This window comes from Acanthopagrus latus, chromosome 15, assembly GCF_904848185.1.
Source record: "Acanthopagrus latus isolate v.2019 chromosome 15, fAcaLat1.1, whole genome shotgun sequence".
NCBI lineage: Eukaryota > Metazoa > Chordata > Actinopteri > Spariformes > Sparidae > Acanthopagrus > Acanthopagrus latus.
The window spans coordinates 458,135-485,876 of NC_051053.1; the positions used below are offsets into that span (position 1 = coordinate 458,135).

The window sequence follows — 27,742 nt, forward strand, 5'->3', positions numbered from 1 at the left end:
AGACTTTGAATTAAAACTTTGCCTGTTGTTAAAGTAGAAGTTATGGACACTTTTGACGTTTCTTCGATGGAAGTAAAACAACAGGTGATGAATGTGCCAAATATTTTGTTTGTTAAAGGTTACTCTACTAAATAAACAGACACTCAAGGCCTATTCCTACTCCCTAAAACCTATCCTGGCACCACAGCAAGTGCCCAGATCATTGAGAGCAGGCAGTGAGAAACTAAGTGAGTCTTGTCTCCACTAGCTTAAGCAGTTCCAGGTAAATCCATATAAAAGCAACACCTTGTTGGTTTAGGGACCTAATCCTTTAGACAGAGAGCTGGCCAAGTACCTCTAACCCAGAAGGGGTAGAACCCTATTGAAATTGTGCTGGTTTATTGTTATTTTTAGGATTCTAACCCCGAAGGTGTAGAACCCTATTGAGTTTGTGCCGGTTTATTATTAGGGTTCTAACCCCAAAGGGGCCAGATTGGTCAAAAAACATGTCCGCCATGGACCAATGTATTTTTGCAATGGGCGGGGCTTAGAATTGATTGGCCATAATTCCGGCACCTTTTGCCCTATCATCACAATACTTGGTGGGTAGGTTCACAACTGTACTGGGAATCTGCCTACCAAAGCATGATGAACTCAACCTATAGGGGGCGCTATAAATGCTACACATGCATATCTCAAAGACCATCAGACGGAATTTCACCAAATTTGGCATGCATGCTCTAGGGGGAAGTATTAACTAATATCTTGAGTGCCATGTTGATAGGTGAAAATGGGCATGGCCTATTCGTCATTAACCATCATTGTTTGCATTTTATTAATTTATGGCGAGCTGGAAGGACCCAGAGATGCAAAACTTGGTATGTTGAGTATAAATGACGTCCAAATGCTGCTCCAAAAATTTGATCCCAATCCGTCTGATGGGGCACTATTACAGAGGGTGTGAACTTCAAAAGGCTCTCCCCAGCCATAGCCATAGGTGCTACTGACTTGAAATTTTTCATACACGTCCTCCTGATAGTCCTCTACAAAAAGCCTCTTGCACCATGAAAGCCGCTATTACAGATTTTTTGCTAATTTGCATAACATTAAAAACAGTAAAATGAATAGAACTTTTGAAAGATTAACTCTATCAACACCAAATATGCTATACAGCTTCGGGGGATGAGAAGACAAATTTCTACTATAAATGAGCCAGGTTGGTCAAAAAACATGGCCGCCAGGGACCCATGTATTTTTGCAATGGGCAGGGCTTAGAAATGATTGGCCATACCTCCCACACCCTTTGTCCTATCATCACAAAACCTGGTGGGTAGGCTGACAACAGGACTGGGAATCTGCCTATTAAAGCATGTTGAGCTCAACCTATAGGGGGCACAATAAATGCCATTAGCATGTAGCTGAAAACCCAATTTGGAGAAATCTGGGGCTTATCATGGGTATGTGTTGCACAGATCTTTGAGGAACACGGCGGCCAATGTCATCAACTGCGGTGGATGGGTGTCATGGCCCGTTTGGGGCCCGAGCCTGCAAGGTCCCTATTGTTTTTCAAATGATTATTAGGGCCCGAGCAGGTCTCGACCGGCGACGACCCTATTGTTTTTCGAAGGATTATTTATTAGGGCCGGAGCAGGGATCCTGTGAGGTCCCTATTATTTTCAAATGATTATTAGGGCCGGTGCAGGGAACCTGCAAGGTCCCTATTGTTTTTGTCGTAATTCTTTTTATTATTAGGGCCTGAGCAGGTCTTGACCTGCGAGATCCCTATTACTTTTCTAAGGATTTTTTTTTTCTTTGTCCCAAATGATTGCATCTTTCACAGCCTGAACATACCCCAAAACTCACCAAACTAGGAATTTAAGTCACACCTGGCAACAAATTTTATAATCTATTGTTTTCAATGCAAAACCGTCCTTTGCTAATAACTGCCACATAGTATGTAGTACATTGTTAAACCTTATATCTATGTGTTCCCTCAATTCAGTTGAATGGTTTGGTGTAGGCCACACCCACTTTTACAGTAACTTTCCTTTTGCAAAATCGCGACAAATGAAAAACCTGCTTTTTCAAACTTTTTCAAACTACCCTCCTTACAAAAAGTTACCAAAAGAATTTTGATAGTCCATAAAATGTCCTAATTATAAAATAATTTCCTGCACATTGTGTTGGAAACAGACCATCTTGGAAACAGACCACAAAATACTGTCCAATTATCACAGAAATGTTAAATTGTGTGGTATGACCTGATGAGGGTGTGTGTAAAATTTGGTGCATAATCGGCCAATATTTGGTGCTCTGGTCACATTCTAATTAGTGTGAATGGAAAGTAAATGGGAAAACAAAACTCAAAACTCATTAACTTTCAACCTCTCCTTGTACCTTATAGTTTGAGTTACAGGCCCCATTCCACCTTTAAAAGAGAAGACCTTGAAATATTAGGCATGTATTCACTTTTTAAAAATCTTTTATGCTTTTCAAATCATCACAGTTTTAGTTTTGAGGATTTTTAGCATGTCTTCTCATTTTATAATGGGTGTGTATTGCATGAGCTAGAATGCATGACATCATCACTAGAATGAAGAGCAGTTGGAAAAATTGGAGGAAAAATTCTCTTCAGCTTGATTAGGATCCCACACCTTTTACTTCACATAGACAATATTGTTGGCTTTCAGCTGATGGTCTTATTTCAGATGTAGAACTTACAGTTTTGGATGTGGAAGCACCAGAGCGACAAGCTTGCCAACAACTCCCCCATAAGCTGCAACGTAAATTTTGAGCCTAAATTTCTGGAGGAGAGCAGACAGTACCTGTTTTGTCTCATGCTCTGGCATCCTCATTTTTCACAGAATTTTTCACAGAAATAAAAAAAAAAAAAAGATATCACAGAGTTCAGCAGGGGCGGCTGTGGCTCAGTGGGTAGAGCTGGTGGACTGGTGATCAGAAGGTCACCAGTTCACGGAATCCCGGCTCCCCTGGGCGGAACCGAGCCATATGTCAAAGTATCCTTGAGCAAGATACTGAACCCCAAAGTTGCTCCTGATGTGCAGATGCCATCAGTAAGGGTCCTGCGATGAGCTGGCAACTCATCCAGGGTGTACCCTGGCCTATGCCCATTGTGTGAACTGGATTTGGCCCCAGTAAGCCCCGCAGCCCCCTATGGGGGAAACGGCAACATCCCGCGACCCTAAGTGGATAAGCGGAAACACAACGAAACGAAACAGAGTTCAGCAATGTCTCCTATGACTCAATATATAAATATTTTGGCGATAACCATTACATTTTTTTCAAAAATGGCAGGAGTTTGGGAGGTGTTTTCCCATTCATTCTTATGGAGTCAGTGCTCTCTTACTTTTCAGCTTTTCTGCCTTTTCAGGCTTTTAAAATGTTCATCTTTCTTCTTTGTCACCTGCTGCAGCTTTCATCATGCAGCAGGTGACATCTCACATCCCATTAGTTAATCAGTTCTTCTCTGACCTGGCTGGATTCTCTGGATTTTTTTCAAGATCTCCCAAGAGAGCCAGTGTGCAGTGGTGGTACACGGACTCCAGGAGCAAGCACAGAATGATGGAACTTCCATATCCATGCCCCAAACTCTGTGTTTGAGCACAAAGGTGACATCATCCAGTGTTTTGAAACCATCAGGGGAGTTTGAGCATACCACTATGCGGGAAGCTGGAGGGTTTGTGAGGCTGCTGGAGGATGATACTTTCAGCTTCTTCCTCAAACTATTTCATTGCATCATGCCTCATGTGGACATTCTCTTCAACCAGATCCAGAAACACACCATCCACTCAGACTTTGTCCAGGGAATCATGCAGCAGTTCACACAGTTTTTCTGACCTCAGTGTACATAATTTCATACCAGCAGTAGCAGGCAACTGACGGCAGCATGCCCCGACATGCACGGCCTGCGAGGGCCCGTTCATCACTGCTTGCAGCTTTAATTTGGATTGTTTTTCCTGTACTGTTGCATCTCAAGCTGTTGTAAAAAGTGAATTTCCCCGCTAAATAAATAAATCTTATAAATAAATAATCTTAATCTTAAATCCTCAATAGATAGCATCAAGTCAATCAGAAAAAAATTGAAACTGACTCACCTGATAAAGGAGATGTGATGTGCCAGGGTCTCATGACATACTCAACTGAGCCAACCTGTGCACCACAGCCTTCCACCAACCATTCCAGTTAAACACAGATTCCTCAGAACAGGTCCTTGTTCTGAGAGTACATGACTACTAACCTATGACTCTCTACATGAGAGTCATGGGTTATGGTTCCAGAAGGATGATGCCGGCCATAAGAAACTATAGCCTGTACATCAGTCTTGACTTCACGTTCAACATAAAGTACAGACCTGGAAAGGCCAACACAGATACTGACATGTTGTCCTATCTGCCCCTCAACATTGATAAGTACGTGGAGGAGTGCGCTGAGGATTTGTCACAGGAGCAGCTTAGGAGCAGGAGGTAGCTTGGATGGCTGCCCTTGTTGTGGCCCCAAATGCCAACCAAGAACCCCCTGCACCCCTTCCAGATATCATTAAAGAGGAGTTGGCCGAAGCTCAAAGGGAAGATAAAGCAGTCAGCCAAAGGAGACAAACGCAGTACTGATGAGTGACATGTGGGAAAAAGTGAACATAGTGTCATATAAATGACTTCTCTTTTCTGGGTTGGTCCAAAAGATCAAAAAAGTCACCATGAGCCTTCAAGGCTGAGTGCAGTAGGACTTTATTTGTTGGCAAAAAAGAACGGGATCAGACACAGACAAAATCCATGAAAAAAACAAACTGACCCGAGGCTCAAAGCCCCAAGCATCCTCTTTTAAACGCAGAAAAGTGGGTGTGTCCGTTCCGTCCGCTTGCGTGAAGATTGCCGTACGTGCAGAACCAGTTGGTGTCAACCAGTTGCTCTTCACCTTGCTTTGTTTTGGTTTTTTTTAAGAAGGTGCTCTCCCTGTGTCCTTATCACTGGCTCTTAGAAACTCTGGCCTTCAGGCCTTCAGTTAACTCCCTTTCTTGATGCATCTCATTATATCTGATCACTCTTTGCACTGTATTTTTAAACTTAATGAAGGGTTAGGGTTAGATGCACTTTTCAGTCAGCTGGTGCCCAGTAGTATGTTTCAGAAACCCTTTCACACTTGTTACCCTTTGTTTCTTACTTTTATCATTATAACACTTACTATCAGTTACCAATAGTCACTATTTACTAACTGTGGTTATTTTATACTGACCACTATCTACTTACCATGGTTATTCTACACTACATTTCCCCCCTTTGTGACTTGTAGTCACATCAACACTCACAATGTAATGGCTCGGTACCTATGCATTATTGGAATAGTGACCAAGCTATCACATTGTGAGGATGGCAATACTTATCACCAGGGGTTCTAGTAATGCCTGCTGTTGTTCCATCTTCCATTGGTATGGTTCTCGTCATACTCAATCTCATATGCAGATCCATACAATTGTAACAGGAGTGCGAGGCACCATTAGGCATTTGTATTTTGCTTGTTGGGAGTAAGGTTCCCAGGAAAAGAGTACCAACTTGTAGTTGGTGCTTAGCATTACAAGTTTAACATTACCAGTTAAGTTCCAGTGCTTATACATGTCTCATATTTCTAGTGCTCAACGCTTCAGTGTTTAATATAATGTCCATAATATAGCTGTACGTTTGTTTGTGCGCGGCAGACAAGGTCACACAGTGAACATCAAACAAGAAATACATGATATAGTGGTACTTCTTGTGGTGCTGTCAAACGTGACGTAGTGCGCTCTTCAGTGTTACGATGTGACCTCCTCTTAAAGTCAGTTGTTGTAGCAGCATTTTGATGGATCAGTTCTCTATGGCTGTAGGATATCAAGGGCAGAAGTGGAACGTCACCATGCATTATGAGTGGCACCTGCCACTCTGCATCAATAGTGGATGCGAATCGATGCAGGATGGGATTTTGCATTGTGATGTCAGTCAGGCCCGGTCCACTGGGGCGTGGGTGCTGGCGCTACTATGGCGTCCGCTGATCTGGAGTCCCCAAGCCAGTGGTAGTATGGGTGGTGGTTGCCAACTGTTTGCCATCCTTGTTGGTCCTGGTCTCAAAAGCCCGGACTCCCATGGGTGGAATGGTCAGTCACCACCCCTGATTGGTCCGAGAGGCATGCTCAGTCCCCAATGCGGTTCTAGTGTTGGTTGTGGTGGCAAGGCTGGATTGGGCGATCCTGGCTTGAGTTAGAATACAAAGGGTTCTGTCACATGATTTATCTGATTGGATGAAATAAGAGAGTGGTTTTACTTTAAAACACCAATCATCTGTGTCACTGGAATAGTCCTTTTGGCACCAATACACTACTCCACCTATCTGGATATAGGGTCTGTCTGCGTGTTGCCTGTACTTCTCTACACACTGGGCTGACAGTCTTTCTATCTCTGCCTTACAATGTTTCTGTAGAGCCATAGGGCGTACTAAATGATATGTCTGACCCAAGACTTACAGAGTATACATCTACTTTCCCTTTTTTGTCTAGAGGCATGCACACATCATTCTCTTCTGACTCACTGCTGATACCGTTACGGCTAAGGCACATGCTGACCATTGGTCCTGCTTTGTTTTTGGTATCGGTTCCAGATTAATGCAGAAGGTACATATTAATATCCATCCTATCACTGTAAGTGCCCTTACTTTCTACTTCCTTATCCTTTTCCTTCTAATGCTTATTTCTCTCTCACTAATCTGTGCCCTATTCATAAATTGTGAGTGAGTCCACATTTGGGGATACTGTTTATGATAATTCTGCTCTTTTAAGTTCTGGTCTGTGACTTGGTCCTTGACCTGGGCTTGACCCTTGCTCTCTCTGTTGTGTCCTGCTTTTCTGTTGTGTCATTATCCTGACTCCCTGGGCTGTTGCTTTTACTTAGCCTGGATGCTAATAATCCACTACTTGCGGGGCTGCTTCAATCCTTTTTTGTCTCTCAATCAGTCTCTGTGATCGCCTTGCTGCATGTGGGGAGGCGTCGCCTTCCCCGTGGCTTTCTTCCTGTGGCGTTGAAGGCTGGCTATCTTCCAGCTGGGCGGTGTCGCTGTCCCTTTCTGGTTCACGTTGTTTTCTTGCTGGCTTTCTGGCTAGACAGCAGTGGTTTAAAATGGAACCAAACACTAATACCTAAAACTTTGAGCACGGTTGGGGTAACTAGGGTAACTTTAAAAGGACCTTGTTGTCGAGACTGTTCCACTTTCGTTTGAACACCTTCACATAGACCCAGTCTCCTGGTACGATTCTTTGTCGTGCGTCTAGGACGTCTGCATCTCTTTCCTTGGTAGCACTTTTCACCTGTTGAAATATAACTTTGTGTATTTGCTTTAGATGTCGTAGGTAATTCGTTTCTTTTTCACACTGCTCAAGTGGCGGTCCATTATAGGGACCTCTCAAATAGGGGGCTGGCATCGGTCTCCCTGTCATCATTTCATGCGGTGTTAGGTGTGTTAGTCTGTTAGCTTTTGTTTGCTTAGACATAAGCGCTAGTGGCAGAACATCCACCCACTTAAACTTGTATTCACTGTCTGCCATGATTTTGGCCAGCTTTGATTTCAGTGTTCCATGAGCGCATTCCTGTGGATGATATACACACCCAAACTTCTTTTTGATTCCCAACATTTTCATTGCCACTTTCATCATATCTGCAACAAAAGACAGCCCATTATCAGAACTTATGCAATCTGGCAAAACAAACTGTGAGAACACTTCTTTGCACAATAATTTTGCAGCTGATCTGCAATCTGGGCCCTTTGTTGGGACTGCTTCCACCCATCTGCTGAACCTGTCAACAACAACCAAAATGTATCTAAACCCTCTCACTCAGTCCATCATGTCTATGTGGTCCATCATCAGGTGGCGAAATGGTCCACTAGGCAGTGGGATATGTGCAATTGGTGCTGAAAATGCTTTCCTCACATTATGGTGTGCACAAACATCACATTCTGCTAAAGTTTTATCTACTGTTTTTGCCAAAAATGGTGCCCACCAAACAGTTTGAAGCTGCCTGATCACCTCCCCCCTTGTGCAATGGTCAGAGTCATGTGCACCATGAATGGTGAATTTTTAGCAGACTTGCAGGCAGCACAAAGTGTCCATTTGTGCTACGCCATAAACCTTTCTGGGGGCCTTCTTGAGTGGTTTCAAAAGCACTACGTTTCAACCACACTGATTGTTTATATATACCAACCACGTTCTGGGCTTCTATTAAGGATGATAATGTGGTGAGTGGTTCACAGTCTTCGGCTACCAACAGTGGTCCGAGCTGGTTGCAGCTTGTTTAGCTGCCTCATCAGCCAGGTTATTGCCTTTGGCTATTAGGGAACTGCTCTTATGGTGTGCCGTACACTTGATAATAGCTAATGCGCTTGGTAGAAGAATGGCCTTGAGCAGTCTTAAGATAGCTTCCCCATGCGTTACTGGTGTGTCATCAGCTCTGAGGAAACGTATCTGTTTCCAGATATTTCCATGTATGTGGCACACTGCGTATGCATACTGTGAGTCCTTCTGTGAGGCCTTCTGCCAGTTTGCATGCTGCAGTTAAAGCGTTGATTTCTGCAAGCTGTGCTGAGCATGGCGGGGCAGGCAACAACTGTATGATCGCATAATCAGCATGGTTGCCTGTTGCTTCGCTGAAGCAGGACCCTTTTACAAACTGAGTAAGATCTGCTGTTATTGGTTGATTATGCATGTCTTCACGTGGTTTCAGAAACACATCCGTGGCTTGAAGGCAGTCATGTGGCATTCCATCTATTGGTATCGTCATCTGTGTTGTGGGATTAACTGTATTGCAATGCTGGATGTTCAGTTCTGGTGCTAAGGAGCACAACTTCATAACCAAACTTGTGTAAGCACAAATCTTGGACTGGTGAGGAGGGCATTTATCTGGTGGGGCATATACAGACAGGATGGTTTGGTGTCCCACAGTCACTGTTGAGGCTAAAAGCAAAAGCTGCTGCTGCAAGTCCCTGGCAATAGGGAGGCAGACCAGCCTCAAATGTTATCTAACTTGGTGCTGTAGTATGTTAAAGGTTGCTTACCAGTTGGCAAACCCCACCCTCTCTGCAACATGTTCAATTATTTATTTGTTTATCTAAGTTAGACGAAGCAGCATGCAGAATATGAACAGTTAGAGGGCACATAATTATATCAGCTATGGTGGAAAGTTGTTTTAATTAAAGATCTATTAATCGCTATTCACCACCATGGGGCTAAGTAAGGTTTTTTTTAAATAAACTACCCCATTTCGGAAATGGTGTCTTATTTTCAATTTTTTTCATCTTTAAGGGACATCTAAGGGATATGTCTGGGAGGCCTAAATGAATTTAAAAAAAATACAAATAAAATACAAATAAAAATAAAAGATAAATTAAAAATGCTTAATCCATGGACAACAATAACCTGCTAGATCCAATAAGGCAATCATATGTTTTCATTCGTAGGATTGGAGACGAAAACTCCATGGCATCCACATCCATGAACAAAGTTTACCATTGATATTGAAAACAACCCTGAACCGTGAGTCAGGATGAGCAGGAATGCTAGAATATGCATTCCTTAAATCAATAACTAAAAACCCACAGTCTGATAGATTTTTGACACTAATGTTACAACAACAACTGGATGTTGAACAGCTTCTCTTACCCTACAGTATTTTAATAATCTCCACCCCCCTTTTGATTTCTCTTTAGGCAAGATGGGGAAGGTACATGGTGAAGTGAGGGAGTCGACAATGGCACCTTAATTTGTGTTAGACTAAATGACAGAAGCAATGACTTCAACAGCCCCAGGACTGGGTGAACATTTTCTTTTACCTAGTCTAAAAGTTTATTTTGACAGGATGATAACAGAATTTACATCTTTCATATTTCCAAAAATCAAACTTGCTTAGAGACCTAAAGATATCAAATACAGCCAAAAAGTAATGCTTAGTCTTTAACAGTCAATCAGTGTTTCTGTCTTTGTGTGTGTGTGTGTGTGTGTGTGTGTGTGTGTGTGTGTGTGTGTGTGTGTGTGCGTGTGCGAGTGTGTCTGTGCATGTGTGAGTGCGTGTGTCTGTCTCATCATTATTCATGTCTAATTGTGCTCTTGTCTATGTGCTGCTCAAAAGCTCTGACCTCTGACCTCTGCTGTCTCCTTTGGCTGTGTCAAAGGGGAATCCTGGAGAATAATCAGACACCTTTAGGTGGTGCATGTGGTCAGGATTCCTCTGGATCACTTCCTTCTTGCTGATTACGCTCAGGGTTCCCATAACTTTCCCTTTGCAGCATCGGTCTTCTGATCAGTGCTGTTGCACTTTCCTCGATAATTCGATGCGGACGCAGTCTCCTTTTCCTCTGGCTGTTCTGTTGAGTCTGCCATCTTTGTCTAGGCCCAAAGATGGCCCACCCATCTCAGTCTTTGTGTCAGGTGATTCCTCTGTTGCCTCCTTCAGTTCATTTGGCTGATATGGCCTGTGCACAAAACACCTCTGGATCTCACTGACAGTCTGCTTCCTTGTTTGCCTCAGCACTGGGTTAGGGAACATCATGCCCGCTGTGATCTCAACTTCACACCCAGTAGTCAGTAGAAGCTGCTAATTTAAAAAAAAAGTTTTTTTGGAAAAGCAAGGTTAATTTGTGACTCCTTTTAGAAGATGAAAAGAGAGCTGAAAAGTCAGGGTGTATTGGTTCCCCTCCCTTCTCCTCAGTCGTCCTGGGATACCTGACCTCATGTGGAGAAGGGGTCGTGGAAGGAATGGTTGTAGGTGTAGAGACAGCATGGAGGAGGTCCATTCCTAATTCTGGCCCTACATTTTTGTTTCTCCGTATTTTTCTTACTCAAACTCTCTTTTCCCATTACTGTTTCAGTCCCACTACTGATTTTTGAAAAACTTGTCAGCTTATCTTTTTCTTCCCTACTTTCCTTTTACCTTTTCTTCTAACATACTCTACACCCTATTAAACATTCTGTGCTGAATGTGCCGCTCACTGGGAACACCCCACAGATGACATAGTGCCAAAGTTGAGCATCCTCAACCACATTATTTCCCCATTTGTCTGCCATTGTTTCAGCAGAGCCTGTAAGAGGGTCAGATAGAGCTTCTACTTTCCCGCTTTAGTTCCTCATGTTCTCAGTGACTCACTGGGGCAGATGTGCTTAAACTTTCAACGGGCTTATCATGCACACAGACTTCACAATCACTCTGATCTTCCCATACAAGTGTATGTATTTGGGTAACTTGTTCAGCCAGGTGGTTTGTATGACACGTTCTGAGCAACGCACCCCTGTAGTATACAGGCAGTATACTAGTCATTGAATGTCACCACAATGTATTTATTGTAGTGGGTCCTTATATAATACTATAATGTAACATAGTGTTACAATATCTCATATTGGATCATATTATCATCATATTGAATTATATGATATTATATTATTAAATTACCTGTCATCAGTTTTGCACAAATCACTCCTATTCAATTTCTTACCCATCTATAAAGGTTATCTTTTGTGAGGTGGAGAGTTGCTAATTCTCCGAAGAATTTTAGACTCAGTGTGATGAATCAGATCTCTTTAACACATTCTGTATGGAGGGAAGGTCCAGAATGTTCTCTCCGGTCTCCACTCCAGTCATGACCCCCTGATGTTTTATTAGGACAGGAAATGTCATCTTATCTACCTTCCTGTAACCCCTCATGTAGAGACAAATGCTCCTCATCCTCATATGACTTTCTGACACACCAAAAGGGAGGTCTCTTCTCCTCCTCTCACATCCTAATCATATTCTTTACAGTGCATTGATTACTGAATGGAAAGGTATGTATTACCAACTTTGGTCAAATGCCACAACTTTTGACAAATTTCGTGTTCATTTTGCTAATGTCCAATCCTCTCCTTATCAAAATATGTTTGTTCAAGCCAAAAATGAGTTCTGACGCCTTGAGTTTCTATGTCTTCTTCAGTGGCGTAATAATTTGTTATTTTTTCGTTTTCATTTTTATGTATCACTCACCACCTTATCCTAAGTCACTTAACTTATTTTCATTTGTTATTCTATTTTGCCTATACTTATCAATTATTTATATTACACTTCTTACACTCACATTACATTATTATTATTATTATTATTATTGTTATTATTATTATTATTATTATTTTGTTATTAATTATTTGTCACTGCACTGATTTGATGCTTACTCTCTAAACAATCTACTGTGTTTATACTTCAAGCCTACAGCGTGCTTATATTATTATATTATTACATACAGTGGACTATAATGTGCTTATATTATGATGTTAGTACGCATAATGCACTTATATTTTAAACACACAATGTACTTATGTTCTTATTATACAATGTGCTTTTACTTTTAACAAACAACGCTTTAATTCTACACACCCAATCAACTTTATTCTACAAACATACAACAAATATACCGGCAGCATCAGAGTGACTAGAACTTTTAGACAATTTTCGTCCTATTCACATCTGACTGAAAAAAAGAACGTCGACATCTTGGCTCACTCACACACACTCCTCACTTCTGGCTGGCCTCCCTTTCTGCATGGAATTTCTCCCTGTTTATCGCCGCTGAAGCGGTCTTAATGCACTCTGGTCACACTCTTGTGACAGCGCTCAGTTCTGGCGCTTCATTAAGCCAGCTGCCTGTACAGACCTTGCAATTTGGTTGACCTCTTGTCACCAAAATCACAAGCAGTATCCACAGCGCATGTTCTTAAGCCAGCTGCTCGTACAGACCTTGCTCCGCAGTGACCTCTTGTCACTGAAGCCGAAAGCAGGATCCACAGCGCTTATTCTTCTTAAGTCACACTCTTGTGACACACTAAAGCCCACTGCTTTTTATCTCCTCCTTTACACTTTAACAAACATTATAGAACATACAACAAATGTGCCTTGTTTGTATATCACAACCACTGTGTGCTCTTGATATTGAATGATACACACCCACTTCATCTAATTATATTTTGGAAACACTTTTTCCAATATTCAGGCTGGCAGCTTTAACCCTCCATATCACTACACTTCAGTTACACACACACTCCTCACATCAGTTCTCTTTCCTTTTTTTTTTTTTCTCTGTCTTTCGCACACCCGCCTCATTCACAATCTGATTTTGGAAACACTTTTCTCCAATTTTTGGGCTGACAGCTTTAACCTTCCATAGCACTACACCTCAGTTTTACACGCACACACACACACACACACACACTTTTCTCTCAGTCTTTAACACGGCCTGCTCATTACCTTCACACAGCTGCAACGGCTGACCTTGCTTGGCTTCAGTCTTATCCTCCTACTTAGATAGTGCCTGTGCTCTCATTACGAGCAAAATCACCCCCCCTGCAAACTTTGCCGCTGGTAACAAGCCATCATGCAATGCACACTCTCGATATCGCTTTATCCCAATACTCATTCATTCATTCTTATTCCGCACCATTTGGTAATGCTCAGTTTCAGATGTATAAACGTGAAAGCTGTGACATACAGGACAGACAATACAATAAATGCACCCAGTCTTGACTCTCTCCTTTGGTGATGTATTTTTAGTTGTTAATTTAAGTACTCTGATTAGGTTTGAACCGATGAGCTTGTGGGTTTTACCTTTGAACGGAAATCAGACCTGCATTCAGTCACCAAATTGGCAGATACTGAAGGCTCTGCTTACCTTTGATTTTTGGTGGCCTTGGTGCTGGAATGCAGGTTGTTCCTTCCACCCTTAAGGCAGACCCTCTGTTAGTCCCTTCATGGTCGCCAAAAAGTCGTATAAACAACTTCTCTTTTCTGGGTTCGTCCAAAAGATTTCAAAGATCAAAAAAGTCACCAGGAGTCTTCAAGGCTGAGTGCAGTAGGACTCTATTTGCCGGCAAAAAAGAACGGGATCAGACACAGACAAAATCCATGAACAAAAACAAACTGTCCCGAGGCTCAAAGCCCTGAACATCCTCTTTTAAACGCAGACAAGTGGGTGTGTCTGTTCGGACAACATGGCCTCAACCAATCACTATTCTGCTTAATTTCTGCTGACAATGCTATTTCACTATGGAAAAATGCCACATTTCTTATGGAACCTGTACCTCTAGTGGAAAAACCCAGTATTACCTTCTGCGCTTGCACGAAGATTGGCGTACGTGCAGAACTGCGTGTCAACCAGTTGCTCTTTGTCTTGCTTTGGTTTTTTTAAGAAGGTGCTCTCACTGTGTCCTTATCACTGGCTCTAAGAAACTCTGGCCTTCAGGCCTTTAGTTAACTCCCTTTCTTCATGCATCTCATTATATCTGATCACTCTTTGCACTGTATTTTTAAACTTAATGAAAGTGTTACATATTTGGTTATATGATGTTATTCGATTCGTGGTTACATTTTCACACTTGACATTATCTGACTATAGCGGCTTTAATCAGTAGATGCACTTTTCAGTCAGCTGGTGCCCAGAAGTATGTTTCAGCAACCCTTTCACACTTGTTACCCTTTGTTTCTTACGTTTATCATTATAACACTATCAGTTACCATTAGTCACTATTTACCCACTGTGGTTATTTTATACTGACCACTATCTACTTACTATGGTTATTTTACACTACAACAGCATCAAGGAAACTCCTTCATTAATGGAGAATATTATACTTAAGTGGTGGACTCCTTGATAGATGGACCCGTGACAGACAACAACTAGTCCTACCCACCAGATACAGGTCCATGGCATTACCCTCATGATGATATGGGTACAGTGTGAGTACTGTGTCTGGCTAGGGAGAGGTTTTACTGGCTGTATATCAAAAAAGAATTTGAGGAATATGTCATGAGGGGTGGATATGAATATATCCTGGTATTAATGGGTCATTTTATGAGGGTTTGCTCAAGCAAATCCAACCAAGACCAAATCCTGCCAAAAAGCAGCTTACTACATATCTGAAGACTTTATCCCACGCTATAGGTGTCCTGCCAGGTTGTATTATGATCAGGATCATGAGTTGAAAAATGAGCTCCTCAGGACCGTATAGAAGAAATTGGGTGTTGGACATTCAAGGACAACATCCTACCACCCTCAGGGAAATTATTTATTACATTTAATACACACCTTGTGCAGACATGAGGGCGCTTGCTGACAAGGATAAAAAGTGATGGAAAGACCATCTCCAACAAACAACAGCTTACAATTGTAGGCAGCACGTAGTGACTGGATGCTCCCCCTACTGTCTACTGTATAGACAAAATCTCCATCTCCCAATGGATCTGTTGCTTTTGGCTGTTAGGTAAGGAAAGCCCACTATGCAGAAAAATGGGCTGGAAAGATGACTCAAGCATACAGGATTGCAAGTGAGAAGTATAGACTGTCAACTGCATAAGAGAAATCTTCTTATGTCTAGAGACTTAAGGGTTTTGTTTTGCATCCGGGGGGCCACATATAGAATGTTATTGAGTGAGGGGATGCAGGGAATCTTACTAGGTAAAGATAAATCTGCGTGGTCAAAGAGTAGGTAGGTGACAACCCTATGTATATAGTCTACCTTGAGGCAGGATGGAAACACAAGACCTGAGTTCTCCAACATATATTGCTGCTTCTGGCAAATTGAAGCCCCACCACACAGGCAAGGGATATATACCAGAGAGACAAACCAAACAAAGTCATCACTGTCAAGTGACAAAACCATGAGAAATTGCAGAAATGACATGAGCAGGTCTGATTCGAGAACTGCATGATATTGTTTGGGAGTTCTTGTAAAACAGAGAGCACAAGAAAGACAGAACACTTTCTAATACCTAGTTTACCTGTAGTTCCCCAAACAGAACCAGCCTCAGCAAACATACATGTCCATGTTCCTTTAAAGGAAGAAAGGCTGGTATGAAGAGACACCTGACACAGACAGTGAGGATGATAAGCCTTTAGTTCCTAGTGAGGAAGAGAAATTATTGCCCACCCCAGTGGCAAACACATCCAGTACACGTATCATATACTGGGTAAACTGTCAGTGCAACCTCACCCAACTGTCAATGCAGTTTCCATACTAGCCTCAACCTACAGACCCGCATGGGCAACATCTTACCACACTCCACTGTACACAGTATACTTGTGAAGTAGTATGTTCTGGAAAGAGTAGTAGCATCTATAAAGGTAATTATATGTTCTGCAGTTTGATACAAACTTGCTAACTAACCTGCAATTGGCACTGCTGGTTGAATTTGCCCAGTAGGTTTTCTTAAAATTATACTAGCGCTAACAGTGTCACTGGAAACACGCATCTATAAGTGCAGTTGTTAAAGCTGTAAGCAGCTACTGAAAAGCCCTGTATTTGTGAACAATACCAAATGCATGGACAGTGAAAAATATGATTGTTTTTGCTGAAAGTGGCTTTTGTTGTTGTGAGATTTGATAACTGTGTAATGTTGTGTATGAAGAAAACTGTGAAGTATAAAATGTAGTTAAACTATGAATGTGTCTTTAAATAAATAAAGACAGAAGTGAGACAAGGAAACACATCACCTGTTGCCTGCCTCATTCTTCAACATTATAGCTGTCTGCAGGCCTCACAACTGGGGCCTGATACATTAGTGACATAAGATGTGGTGTTAGCCTGAGGACTGGATAATAATATTAATCTCTAAAAACTGAGCTGCAGAATTTTAATTAAAAAATCAGAGTGGGCAGTGTAGTTTGCTGTCAGAGGATATATGCACATATGACACAATAAGGGTGATGGTTTTCTGATTAGATGTGTGTCTTTTCATTTCCTCTAAGGAAACTAAACAAATACCAAATGAAAGAAGAAGGTTCAGGATACTCTTAAACATTTGGCAGCTCAAAGGATGTGAAATCACCAAAAGAGATAGGGGAGCAGTTAAAATATTTTTTTTGTATAGATGACTATCAGTCCACCACCTCTATTTGAAATAACGTTTTATAATAATGAATTTTAAAACGTAGGTGGTATGGATTCAGTCAGGGGAATAAACTCACCTTCACTGAGATTCGGTTAACAGAAAGAGACCGCTATTATTTGAACTGTTCATGTCAAGAAATATGGGATTTGTTATAAAGGATCCTTGTTTTAAGAGGCCCAAAGCTAGTTCCAATAACACAGCCCCCAACAGGTGGATCAGAACGATTTACAGTAAAAAAATGTTGTTAAATCAGATAAAATGTAAAGACCATGACTAACGTCAGTGTCTGTTTTTTTTTTTTTTTTCTGGTCTGTGCTGCTGTTGAAACATGATGGTTCTTAGTTTCAGATGACTACACACAATTAAAGACATGATTATGAATTTGAGCCAATATTATATTCCATTTGTCCCCAATAATCCCCCTTTATTGCTACAACAGATGGACCTAAAAATTAAATTTTTGCACTGCTCTAAAATGGCAGGTTCAAGAATCACACTCATTCATACTAACTTAAATGAAGAGGAATGAGTCAGGAGCCCCTGTATCTCAGAGGGAAGCGTGTTGCTCACTAATCAGATAGTCATTGTCAAAGTGTCCTTTGGCATGTTACTAAAGTACAAATGGCTTTTTTTGTGTGAGCATCAAAATGAATCGTTATTAATCCTGATGAGTCTGCGCCGCCTTGGGTTAGGGTTATAGTCCATTCACTTAGCTTTATATGATATACTTGTAAACACTCAAAAAAGACATTACCAAATTGATTTCAGAGTTGAACAGAAAAATTAAAATAGTTCATTCACTGTATTCATTTGGCCTGTGGAAGCTTAGCACTTTAAAGAACTGGATTAAGAGAGGCTTTTAGAAGCTGTGGGAGGATAAATGGCAGAAAACACGCACAGGCACGGACACACAAACGCACGCACACACACACGCACACAGATAGAACCATGCCAGTGTTGTCCAACAAAGCATGTCTCTTGTCTGTTTGGGACATGTGAGGTGAGGGCCCCTTTATAACTGGTCACCACCCTCACTGATGCCTCTTATGGCTCCTCGGTTCCTGGAAGAAATTATTCTCTGTGTGAAAACAGGAAGGCATCTGCTTGGCCCACATAGGAAAATGGAGGAGCTTCACAAGTGCTTTGTGTTCCAGCCGCATACAGCTGCATCAATGGGCCTGTCAAGTGAGTTATCCCTTATTCACAGCTCTTTTCTTGAAAACAGACAAAATCTGGCTGACAAGCCCCTGCTGACACTGCTGCTGGTAGATGGTCAGGTCAACATAAAACCTAAAACAAAACCCAAAACCAGCATAGACTTATTTCTTTCTATCTAATTATGTACTTGCATTTAAGTATTTTTACTCTACAGCAGGTTGTTTTATGTGAAGCCCAATACAGGGTAGTTAAAAGCCACAACATACTGGCAGACTTAGGCCAGCGGTAAACCTCTTGTACATACCTACTCAATGTTAAAAAGAAAAAAAAAACACAGATCACTTAGTATAAAAAGCAAATACCTTACTTAGATTAGATCTGGAAACATAATTCTGGCCACCCAGAATACATATTATTCTTGTCAGTGGATATTAAAATAGCCCTTGTGTCATGATTCCTGTTTGTGTTGTGTTTTTGTATCTGGTTTTTGGTCTCTTGTATTTGATTTATGTCGGTGTATCATGTCTTGTGTCATGCTTTGTTTTTCCCATGCCCTCTTGTGTCTCTTGTCCTTTAAGTCTTTCCTGTGGTCTGCCCTATGGCTCCCTATGTCTGTTGTCTTGTTCCCTCCTGGTCTGTTCCTCTGTGCTCCTCCCCCTCACTATCACACCTGGCTTCCTCCCTCCCCTCTCTCCTCACCTGTTCCTCATCATGTCATTAGTGTCTGTGTATTTAGTCTGTGTGTTTCCCCTCACTCCTTGTCTGGTCATTGTTTGTCTTTGCCTGTCCATGCTCCTGTCCCCTGTTTGGTATGTTTTGGTTTTTAGTTTTCCATGTTTGAGTTGAACTTTGATTTTTGATTAGTACTTTGTCTTGCTGTTTTCTTTTGTTGCTACTTTTTCTTGCTGGTTTTGTTTTGCTACCTAGCCTTTTGCCCCTGTTTTGCCTGCTTTTGGTTTTTGCAATCAACTTTTAAATAAAAGCTCGCCTTTTGATTGTTCCCTTTTGTGTCTGATCAAATACCAAGTAATACAAGGCAAATATCACCCCTACCTATGATTTTGATTGTTAAAAAAACAGGAATAAAAAATCAAATAACAAAAGTATTGGGCTCTCAAGGAATCACCTTGGTGAAAAACCAAAATGATTAGGTCTATAGCCTATGATATACATGTAGTTTTAATACAGAAATCCTATAGGCTACCTTTCACAGATACAGTTTCAGAGGGCTGAATATATTATTTGGGTGCTGCATCTGCAAAGATGTGATCTCTTTAGGAGGTCTGGGGGCTGATGAGGCTTTTTTTTTAAAATTGTTTAAAAAAGGTTGTGCTGTTGTCACAGTAGTGAACAGACTACACACATCACAGTTTACAACATTTTTTTTGCAGCCATAAAATAGCTCCAAATGTTGCTCCTCATTCACAATAACCATAAAAAATGAATAAACAAAAATGTATAAATAAACTATAATTCAACAAACAAAGATGGCCTCCCTTGAATCACCCTGTAATCCAGCACTAGGCAGGACCAATGGCATTAGGGCAAGGTAGTTCATAATACCAAAAAGAAAGACAATAACTGTGTGTGTGTGTTTGTGTCTGTATGTATGTATGTATGTATGTATGTATGTATGTATGTATATATATATATATATATATATATATATATATATATATATATATATATATAGTAACACTTTATAATAACGGTCCTTTATAAGTAGTTAATAGATCATTAATAAACTGTTAGTTGACAAGTTATAAATGACTTGTTAATTGTATGTAAATGACTTGTTAATTATCTGTTGATGATTAATATATACCTTATAAATTAGTATTAGATCATTAACAAGCAATTAGTAAATGACTTACTAAGGATTTGTTAAGTATAATACTTTATAAATGTTATTGGAACGTTGTTCTAAAGTTGCAACTATTCCTCATTTAATAACAGTCAATAAATGAGGAATAGTTGCAACTTTAGAACAACGTTCCAATAACATTTATAAAGGATACTTTATAAATGTTATTGGAACGTTGTTCTAAAGTTGCAACTGTATACAAAGAAATGATGGCACTTTTTGTGCTAAACACAGGACAGGAATTCTGAGGGACATTTAATGTCCATACTTCACAGCAATGTCATGGATTAGCCTTCCTAACGGTCCATTGCGATGCTTACGGGCAAGCCACTCATGCCATTCAATAACTCTCAGGTGGTCTACCAGTAACTCTTCTGTACGATTCCCCCTGAGTCTCCACACATTTTCCTTAACTGTTCTCCAGGCCCTCTCTATGTGCTGGGTATGTGCACCTGTTTGGGCATCAACATATGACACACTGTGATTGACAGTGAAATGGGTGTAACCTAGCTGAGGTAAAGCATTGCGATAAGCCCCCCACTCATCACTTATTATTGTAGATCCCACTTTCACATGGTGAGCTATAAGTGGCACCAGATCTCTCCTTCTTCTTCTCTCGACTAAGCGAAGAACAGGCTTTGCATGTCTTCTCCCTCTCCGATCCACACCTAGCATCCCAAACACCCACTTCCTCCTCTTCCATCCACCAGCCATTCGTCCCCGTCCATACTGTTGAAGACATAAAAAATTAGGAAATATTCTTCTTTAAACAAAATGAATAATCTGTCATTCAATGGTAATTTGCATTACTATCTTGATAATAGTGCTTGCTGCTTGCCTTTCTTTTGTGTCTGAAGTGGCTCTCATCAACTGTGACAAACTGTTGGCGCCCCCCAATGTACTGGCCTCTTTCTTGCTGATATCTTTCCATCGCAGTAGTGCACACATCTCGCAGCTTTTGAGCCATCTTGGACAGGGTTGCTGAGCTTCCAGAGATGTCATCATTCATCATGTCCACTTGACGTAGACGCAGGCCTTGTGCAAATCTGATAGAACAAGGGAAATAATTATTATACCACAAAGTTTGTATCTACTGCACCCCAGGATTGAAAATTGTCCACTGCTCACCAGGCCTAATGCTGACCAACACAGCACCCCATAAGTAATAGCAATTAAACATAATTCCATAATTATACTGTTAAGAAGTCAAGCTCTAAATGACACCTTTTAGCAAAATAAATCACAAAAGTGAAATAACTCCAAGCACCTGTTGTCATCATGAGTCTAGAGATGCTCCATAACATAATAATCACAAAGTTTAGTACATATTCTGCAGTTATTGTTTATGACAGCATAGTTATACAATATTTCTATTGAAGTAAACACATTTCCTCATAGACAGACAGACTAAAATCATATACCAATGCCATAGCGTACCTGTACACAAAGCGCATCCAGTTGAAGAGGGAGACCTTAGACTTGCTGAATATAGATTTGTGTCTAATTGACCTCTTCAGTTTCCTCCCTCTGTGGTTATGGTGTTTGCAAACCCTGACGATATAAAAAAATAAAGATTAGAATGACACAGGCCAGGGTAGTGTCAGGAACCCCCATAAAATGTGTGTTAATGTTTCAAAAGTGGCACTTTCATTTTATGTGTCTGAAAATATCATGTATATCATATGCCATTTCAAGCAATAAAAATAAACCTACCATACATAGTTGTCCACACAATCTGATTTCTTGAATTTCATCTTGTGTTTGCATTTTTGGCATCTCATCTGTCTTCTTAGAAGCCTTTTCTTCTGCATCCATTTGATTATTTCTTTGTGTCTTTAGATTTAGTTCTGCCTTCAATAAGCTCTCTTAGCTCAGTGGCTATACCAGGCATTGTTTGACAACAATAATACAATGACTTGAATTGATGACTTATGACTTGATTAGGGCCTACCTATTTTCTTATCCTCTGTTCTTTCCACACACATCACACAAGCTATCGGAGTCTCTGTGACTACCTCCCGCCAGATTACGTTTGAATTGTAGGCCTATTATAGGTCGGGGGTGACAGGGAGAAACAAGCCAATCATAATTATATTCACGAGCTGGAGAAGCAGCCATTCGGCCTCTTCCGTCATATGATTGGTTGTCAACTTGTCAATCACCTCACAGGACACGCCCACCCCGCGCTCACTCCGCTAGCTCTTAATTGGATCGGCAGCTGCATTAGCATTGACTTCAAAGAATGAATACAAGGTCTGGTAAACGGTCCAAAACCAGTGTTCCCAGCGGCGATGCGCAAAACACCGACATAAATCCAGGTACCTTCTGGAGAAAGAGAAAGAAGCCAACAGCGGGTACTTCCGGTAAGAAGAAAATTAGGCCCACACCTGTGGGCCATGCTGTGCACATGGACAACAATGGTGAAGGTAAGAAAGAGTGCATGTTGTCTTTTCATTAAAGATGTTTGATAAAAGATTAAAGATTTATACTACATAATTTAACCAAATTAGTGAAGTGTCCATTAAATTGAATTGTTCCTCTGCTTCTCCTGCTTCACCTGTGGGTTGTGTATATTAAAGCCATAATAAAAGCAGTTGTTCTTCGTCATGAGACATAATTATCAACTCATATCCTATAAATGAGCGCGTGTTATTATTATTATTAGTATCATGAGTTAGCAATAGAGGTAATCAGCTATTGTCAATGTGATAGAGAAGTCTTGCTACAAGCACATTCCGTCTAGAGAATCTATGCTGGTAAAACTTGTAGAATAACTGAAATGGCTGCAAAATGGTCCAAAAAGGATCATCATACTGGTGTGATTGTATGCAAAATATCAAGATATATATTGAACCTGACATAAACTAAAAATGTAGAAATATTTCAAAAAGGCCATATGGACCTGCCCTATGTATATACATGTGTGTATATATGTATATGACAGTGTGTACATATCCATTCATATATATTCACTGATGATGGATGATAGTTACAATTATGTTCACTCATTCAGAGATCGAGTGCAGAAATCTAGAGCCAGCTGTTCATTATTTTATTTTACCTTCACCTGGCTTTTATGATTAGAGGTTTTTTTTTTAATTCTCTGTCATTCCAGGTACTGAGGCAACTGTAGCGCCAACAGCATTTTTACATGTTAAGAAGAAGCACCTTAAGCGCCATGAGACCAAGAAGAAGCAGCACACAGTCACAGAAAAAATCAGTGACCTGACTGAGGAGACAGACTCCCTCCGCCAGCAAGTTGGTCAAAGTAAGTAGGCCTAGCACTTTGTAAATGTATATACAATTGAGTGGAAGAAAGGCCAATATTTCACAGTGACAAGACCTTCATCAGAGCATGAGCGTGTTATTACCTAAACAATACATATGTACAGTTAATACCTGGACAATAATATCTGTAGCATTCATTGACAGCAGACACATCTGTCCAGCAGATGAGATCACAATTTGATGAATCAGTGAAACTGCAAATCTTAATAAATGTAAATGTTGATAAGAATATAGGCCTATGTCAGTTGAGTTGCATTATCGTAGTTAGTAATGCATTTGGTATTGTATTTTCTATTATCTTGTATATACAGATGACGGTGGGACAGTTGACACATCTTCCTCGGCCAACTCGTCTCCTGGAGCTTGTTCTTTCTCTTCATCCTCCAGTCCATCCAACTCCTCTTCATCCTCTTCATCCAGCTCCTCATCCTCATCAACTGATTCTTCCGATTCAGAAAAGAAATCGAAGAAAAGACGCAAGAAGAAAAAGAAGCACCACCACCACAGTCACAAGAAAAAGTATAAGAGGAAGAAAAAAGAGAAGGAAAAAAGGCCATATGGCAAGCAGAGAGGTAAGTGTAAAGAGAGGAAGGCAATAAGGCTGTGTGTCATGCATGTAGACATCACAGTGCCTGTCTGTGTGTGTGTGTGTGTGTGTGTGTGTGTGTGTGTGTGTGTGTGTGTCTGTCTCTGTGTCTCTCTCTATTTCTCTATGTACAAAAGTTTATTTTCCGAAATGTACTTCCTGGTGGGTATATTATCTTGGACCCTCCAATTGCTCTGTGCCCATGTGATCTTCATTACTTTTTGCAACCACTGTGCATCTATGTGTGTGTTTCCCTTTGTCGATTCGCTACTTATATATGTTTGTTATACTTAACTAAATTTTCACCTGTTTCAGCACGTCATCCTGAGGAGGTCATCAAGAGATACAGGAAAGTCCTTAAGGCATACAAGAAAGGAAGAAAGCTGGGTGTGGCATATCAAAAGGTTGGTGTCGACCGAAACACCATCGTCGCCAATGCCCCGATCTGTGAGCTGGCTGTTGTGGCCCCGAAGAAATACAAGGAGTTGCTGGTTGCTCATACACCACAGCAAAGACTGCAGGACTTTGCAAAAAAATGTCAGGACGTGTTGATTAATGATCCAAACCTTTTGAGGGATGTTGAACATCAAAAGAAGATGGGGAAACTGATTCCTCTGTCAAAGAAAGCTTAGCTGTTTTGTCACTGTGGGATGGTGCTCTAGAGCAGTTCTTTTGTAGCTCGGGTCTGGTTCACTAACTATAGAGTTATGCTAAGACATGTTAATATCAGTAATGCCAATGGCTTGATTTTGATTTATTTTGTTTTCATATTCTGCACAAAAAGTGTTGTTGTGTGATATATGAAACTGTTGTATGATGACATGTACTGATGGCTCTGTATGTGCGTCTCTGTACATTAAACACAATGTTCAAGATTTCATCTGTGGTGTTTCTTTGGTTAAATACAGTACACAGAAAAGCCTATGGGTGGAACAAGGTTGAGGTACAAAAATTTGATATTTTAAATATCACATCATTTCTGTATCTTGAACTTGTTCCACCCATTTGCTGTTTTACAAAGTTTCACTGATATTAGTAGATGGTTAACAAATTATTAACAACTGATCTGTAAAGTGTGAGTTAATATATTAGTTAAGTATTAGCTATTAGCTTATGTATGTTATGGGGACGTTATTCTAAAGTTGCAACTATTCCTCATTTAATAACAGTCAATAAATGAGGAATAGTTGCAACTTTAGAATAACGTTCCAATAACATTTATAAAGTATTAACTGATACTTAACAAATCCTTAGTAAGTCATTTACTAATTGCTTGTTAATGATCTAATACTAATTTATAAGGTATATATTAATCATTAACAGACAATTAACAAGTCATTTACATACAATTAACAAGTCATTCATAACTTGTCAACTAACAGTTTATTAATGATCTATTAACTACTTATAAAGGACCGTTATTATAAAGTGTTACCAAGGGAACAACTCCTACCATAGGAAAATCCCTCTTGTTCCTCCAGCTGACATAGCACAACCACGATGAGCAGCAGGATTCACAGCCTCACCAAACAGCATTGACAGGTCGGCCTCAGCCTCTGGCACATCTCCATGACGTCAGCTGAAGCTCCAAACGCTGTCTGCACCAAACAGCCCAATTGTCACTTGATTAGTTGCGTGGTAACTGTCGAAAAGTTAACAGTCCAGCATGAAGGAAATAACACATTAAATACAGCAATCTGTAACTATTCTCACGTAAGTCTATCTCCCGACTATTTCCCAACTTTACGCCATTGTTCTCTCTTCTGCACATGCAATCTTTCCTCTTCCCTTCCTCTTCTCAGTGAGATGAACTGCAATTATTACTCTTCAAGGTCATTCTTTCTCAAACGCAACAATAATTACTTTTAGGTATTTTAAAATCATAACGAGCCTCTTCTGGGAAGGCTTTCCACAAGGTTTAGGAGAGTGTTAATGGGAATTTTTGACCATTCTTCCAGAAGTGCATTTGTGAGGTCACACACTGATGTTGAATGGGAAGGCCTGGCTCCAAGTCTCTGCTCTAATTCATCCCAAAGGTGTTCTATTGGGTCTCTGTGCAGGCCAGTCATGTTCATCCACACCAAACACTTTCATCCATGTCTTTATGGTCCTTGCTTTGTGCACTGGTTCTGTCAGGGTTGGGTTAAAAAGGGAAGACTATGGAAGGGGAAGGTGGACCCAAACACAGTACAAACAGGAGGCAAAGATTAAGAGGAACGAAAAGCGAGCTTTAATAAAGCAAAAGCCGAAATGCAAAAAAAAACCAAGGCAGACAAAACAGGACAAAAAGCAAAGTAACAACCGAATCAGCCAGGTAAAGTAACAACTTAAAGGGCAAGACAAAGTAGCAACAGAAAACAGCTAGACAAAGTACAAATCAAAAAATCAAAGTTCAACTCAAACATGGAAAACACAAAACCAAGACATACCAAAGTGGACAGGAGCATGGACTGGAACATGGACTGGAACATGGACAGGAGCATGGACAGGAGCATGGAGGAAACAGAAAACAGAAAACAATGACCAGACAAGGAGTGAGGGGAACACAGAGACTAAATACACAGACACTAATGACATGACGAGGAACAGGTGAGGAGAGAGGAGGAAGGAAGCCAGGTGTGATAATGAGGGGGAGGAGCACAGAGGAACAGACCAGGAGGGAACAAGACAACAGACAGAGGGAGACAGAGGGGAGAACACAGGAGAACTTAAAGGACACATGAGGGCATGGAAAAATCAGAACATGAGACACAAGACATGGAAAAACAAAACACACAACACAACAAGACATAGAAAAAAAGGACATGAATCAAAACCCAAAAACCAAAAACCGGAAACAAAGGACAACACAACAGGAGTCATGACACCCTTGTTGTGTGTTTTGTTTTGTCTCAGCCATCCAGTATTTCATAGCCTGTTTATTTATTGCTCTGTCTGCAGAGAAACGATATCAGAAAATAAAGCCTGTCATTACACCTGCCTTCCTGCATCTGAGTCCTCCCTTTCTGTTCAAGTCTGACATTAACCAGGGTTATAAACAGTTAAGTAAATTTTTATGAAATCGATTTAGTAAAATTGCTATATTTTCCCTTCTTCTGGTGGTGCCCTGAGGTGATCTAATGCAAACTGGATCATATTATTTATCATAATTAATAATTATCCCAAATAATCATTAATTATTATTGATAGCCAAATTCAACCTAAATCTCCCTTTTATTGTTGTGTAAACATTACTTAACTGGGCCTCCTGTAACACAAGGCCCAACAAATGTAATGCTGCCAAACAAGCATCTGTTAAAGGGATAGTTTGTGTTTTTTAAAGTGGGGTCATATAAAGTACATACCTATAGTCGATCTGTTCTCTACCGTAATCACCGATCAGAGCAGCCTCAGTTTGGAGAAGCAGAGAGCTGCTCCAGCCCAGATGCTCAGCTTTGCATTGCAGTGACCGGGATCCAGAGAAAAAGCAAAATAAAACACGCAAAACAAGGCTCACCTTAAAAAAATGTATAACAGTTCAAGTTTATGTTGTATAGGGAAAATTCACACTGCTTTATGTCGCAATCAGACCGGCCTTTCTTTTGGCACTAAATTTTCTCAACCGTAAAACCTCCGTATCCCTACGCATTAGCACAACTGTGCAACAGGCGATATGCGAGCGGCGAAATACAGTGCGAGGCCCAGCTGCTGGACAAGAGGTTTACTTTAGATAAAAACTAAACTTAACAGAGGTTCTACGGTTGACAAAATTGTAATGCCAAAAGTGTCAGACTTGGGCAGAAAAGAGGACTCAGATGCAGAAATGGCAGAAGTAGTGTCAAGTTTTATTAATCTGAATTTGTAACTCTCCAGAATGAATGACAAATAAAACTCAATCAGGAATTAGGGATGACGTCAGACCAGGGACACAGGAGGAAGGGTAAGTGACCTGAAACG

The 27,742-nt window shown here is 40.7% G+C and overlaps 1 protein-coding gene across 1 annotated transcript; it reads left to right on the top strand.

The window, feature by feature from the left end:
- The first annotated feature begins 22,151 nt into the window (after positions 1 to 22,151).
- Positions 22,152 to 24,864, top strand: LOC119033788 (coiled-coil domain-containing protein 106-like). Its single transcript, XM_037124325.1, has 4 exons — positions 22,152 to 22,358; positions 23,048 to 23,200; positions 23,532 to 23,792; positions 24,122 to 24,864. The coding sequence occupies exons 1-4, from the start codon at positions 22,175 to 22,177 to the stop codon at positions 24,436 to 24,438; spliced, it is 915 nt and encodes a 304-aa protein (XP_036980220.1). The 5' UTR covers positions 22,152 to 22,174; the 3' UTR covers positions 24,439 to 24,864.
- Positions 24,865 to 27,742: the final 2,878 nt, after the last annotated feature.

Excerpts from the sequence above, each read along its gene's own strand:
- LOC119033788 (XM_037124325.1), top strand. The coding sequence starts at position 22,175 with ATGAATACAAGGTCTGGTAAACGGTCCAAAACCAGTGTTCCCAGCGGC. Across the intron at positions 22,359-23,047 it reads CATGGACAACAATGGTGAAG|GTACTGAGGCAACTGTAGCG; the intron begins GTAAGAAAGAGT and ends CTGTCATTCCAG. Across the intron at positions 23,201-23,531 it reads CCGCCAGCAAGTTGGTCAAA|ATGACGGTGGGACAGTTGAC; the intron begins GTAAGTAGGCCT and ends TTGTATATACAG.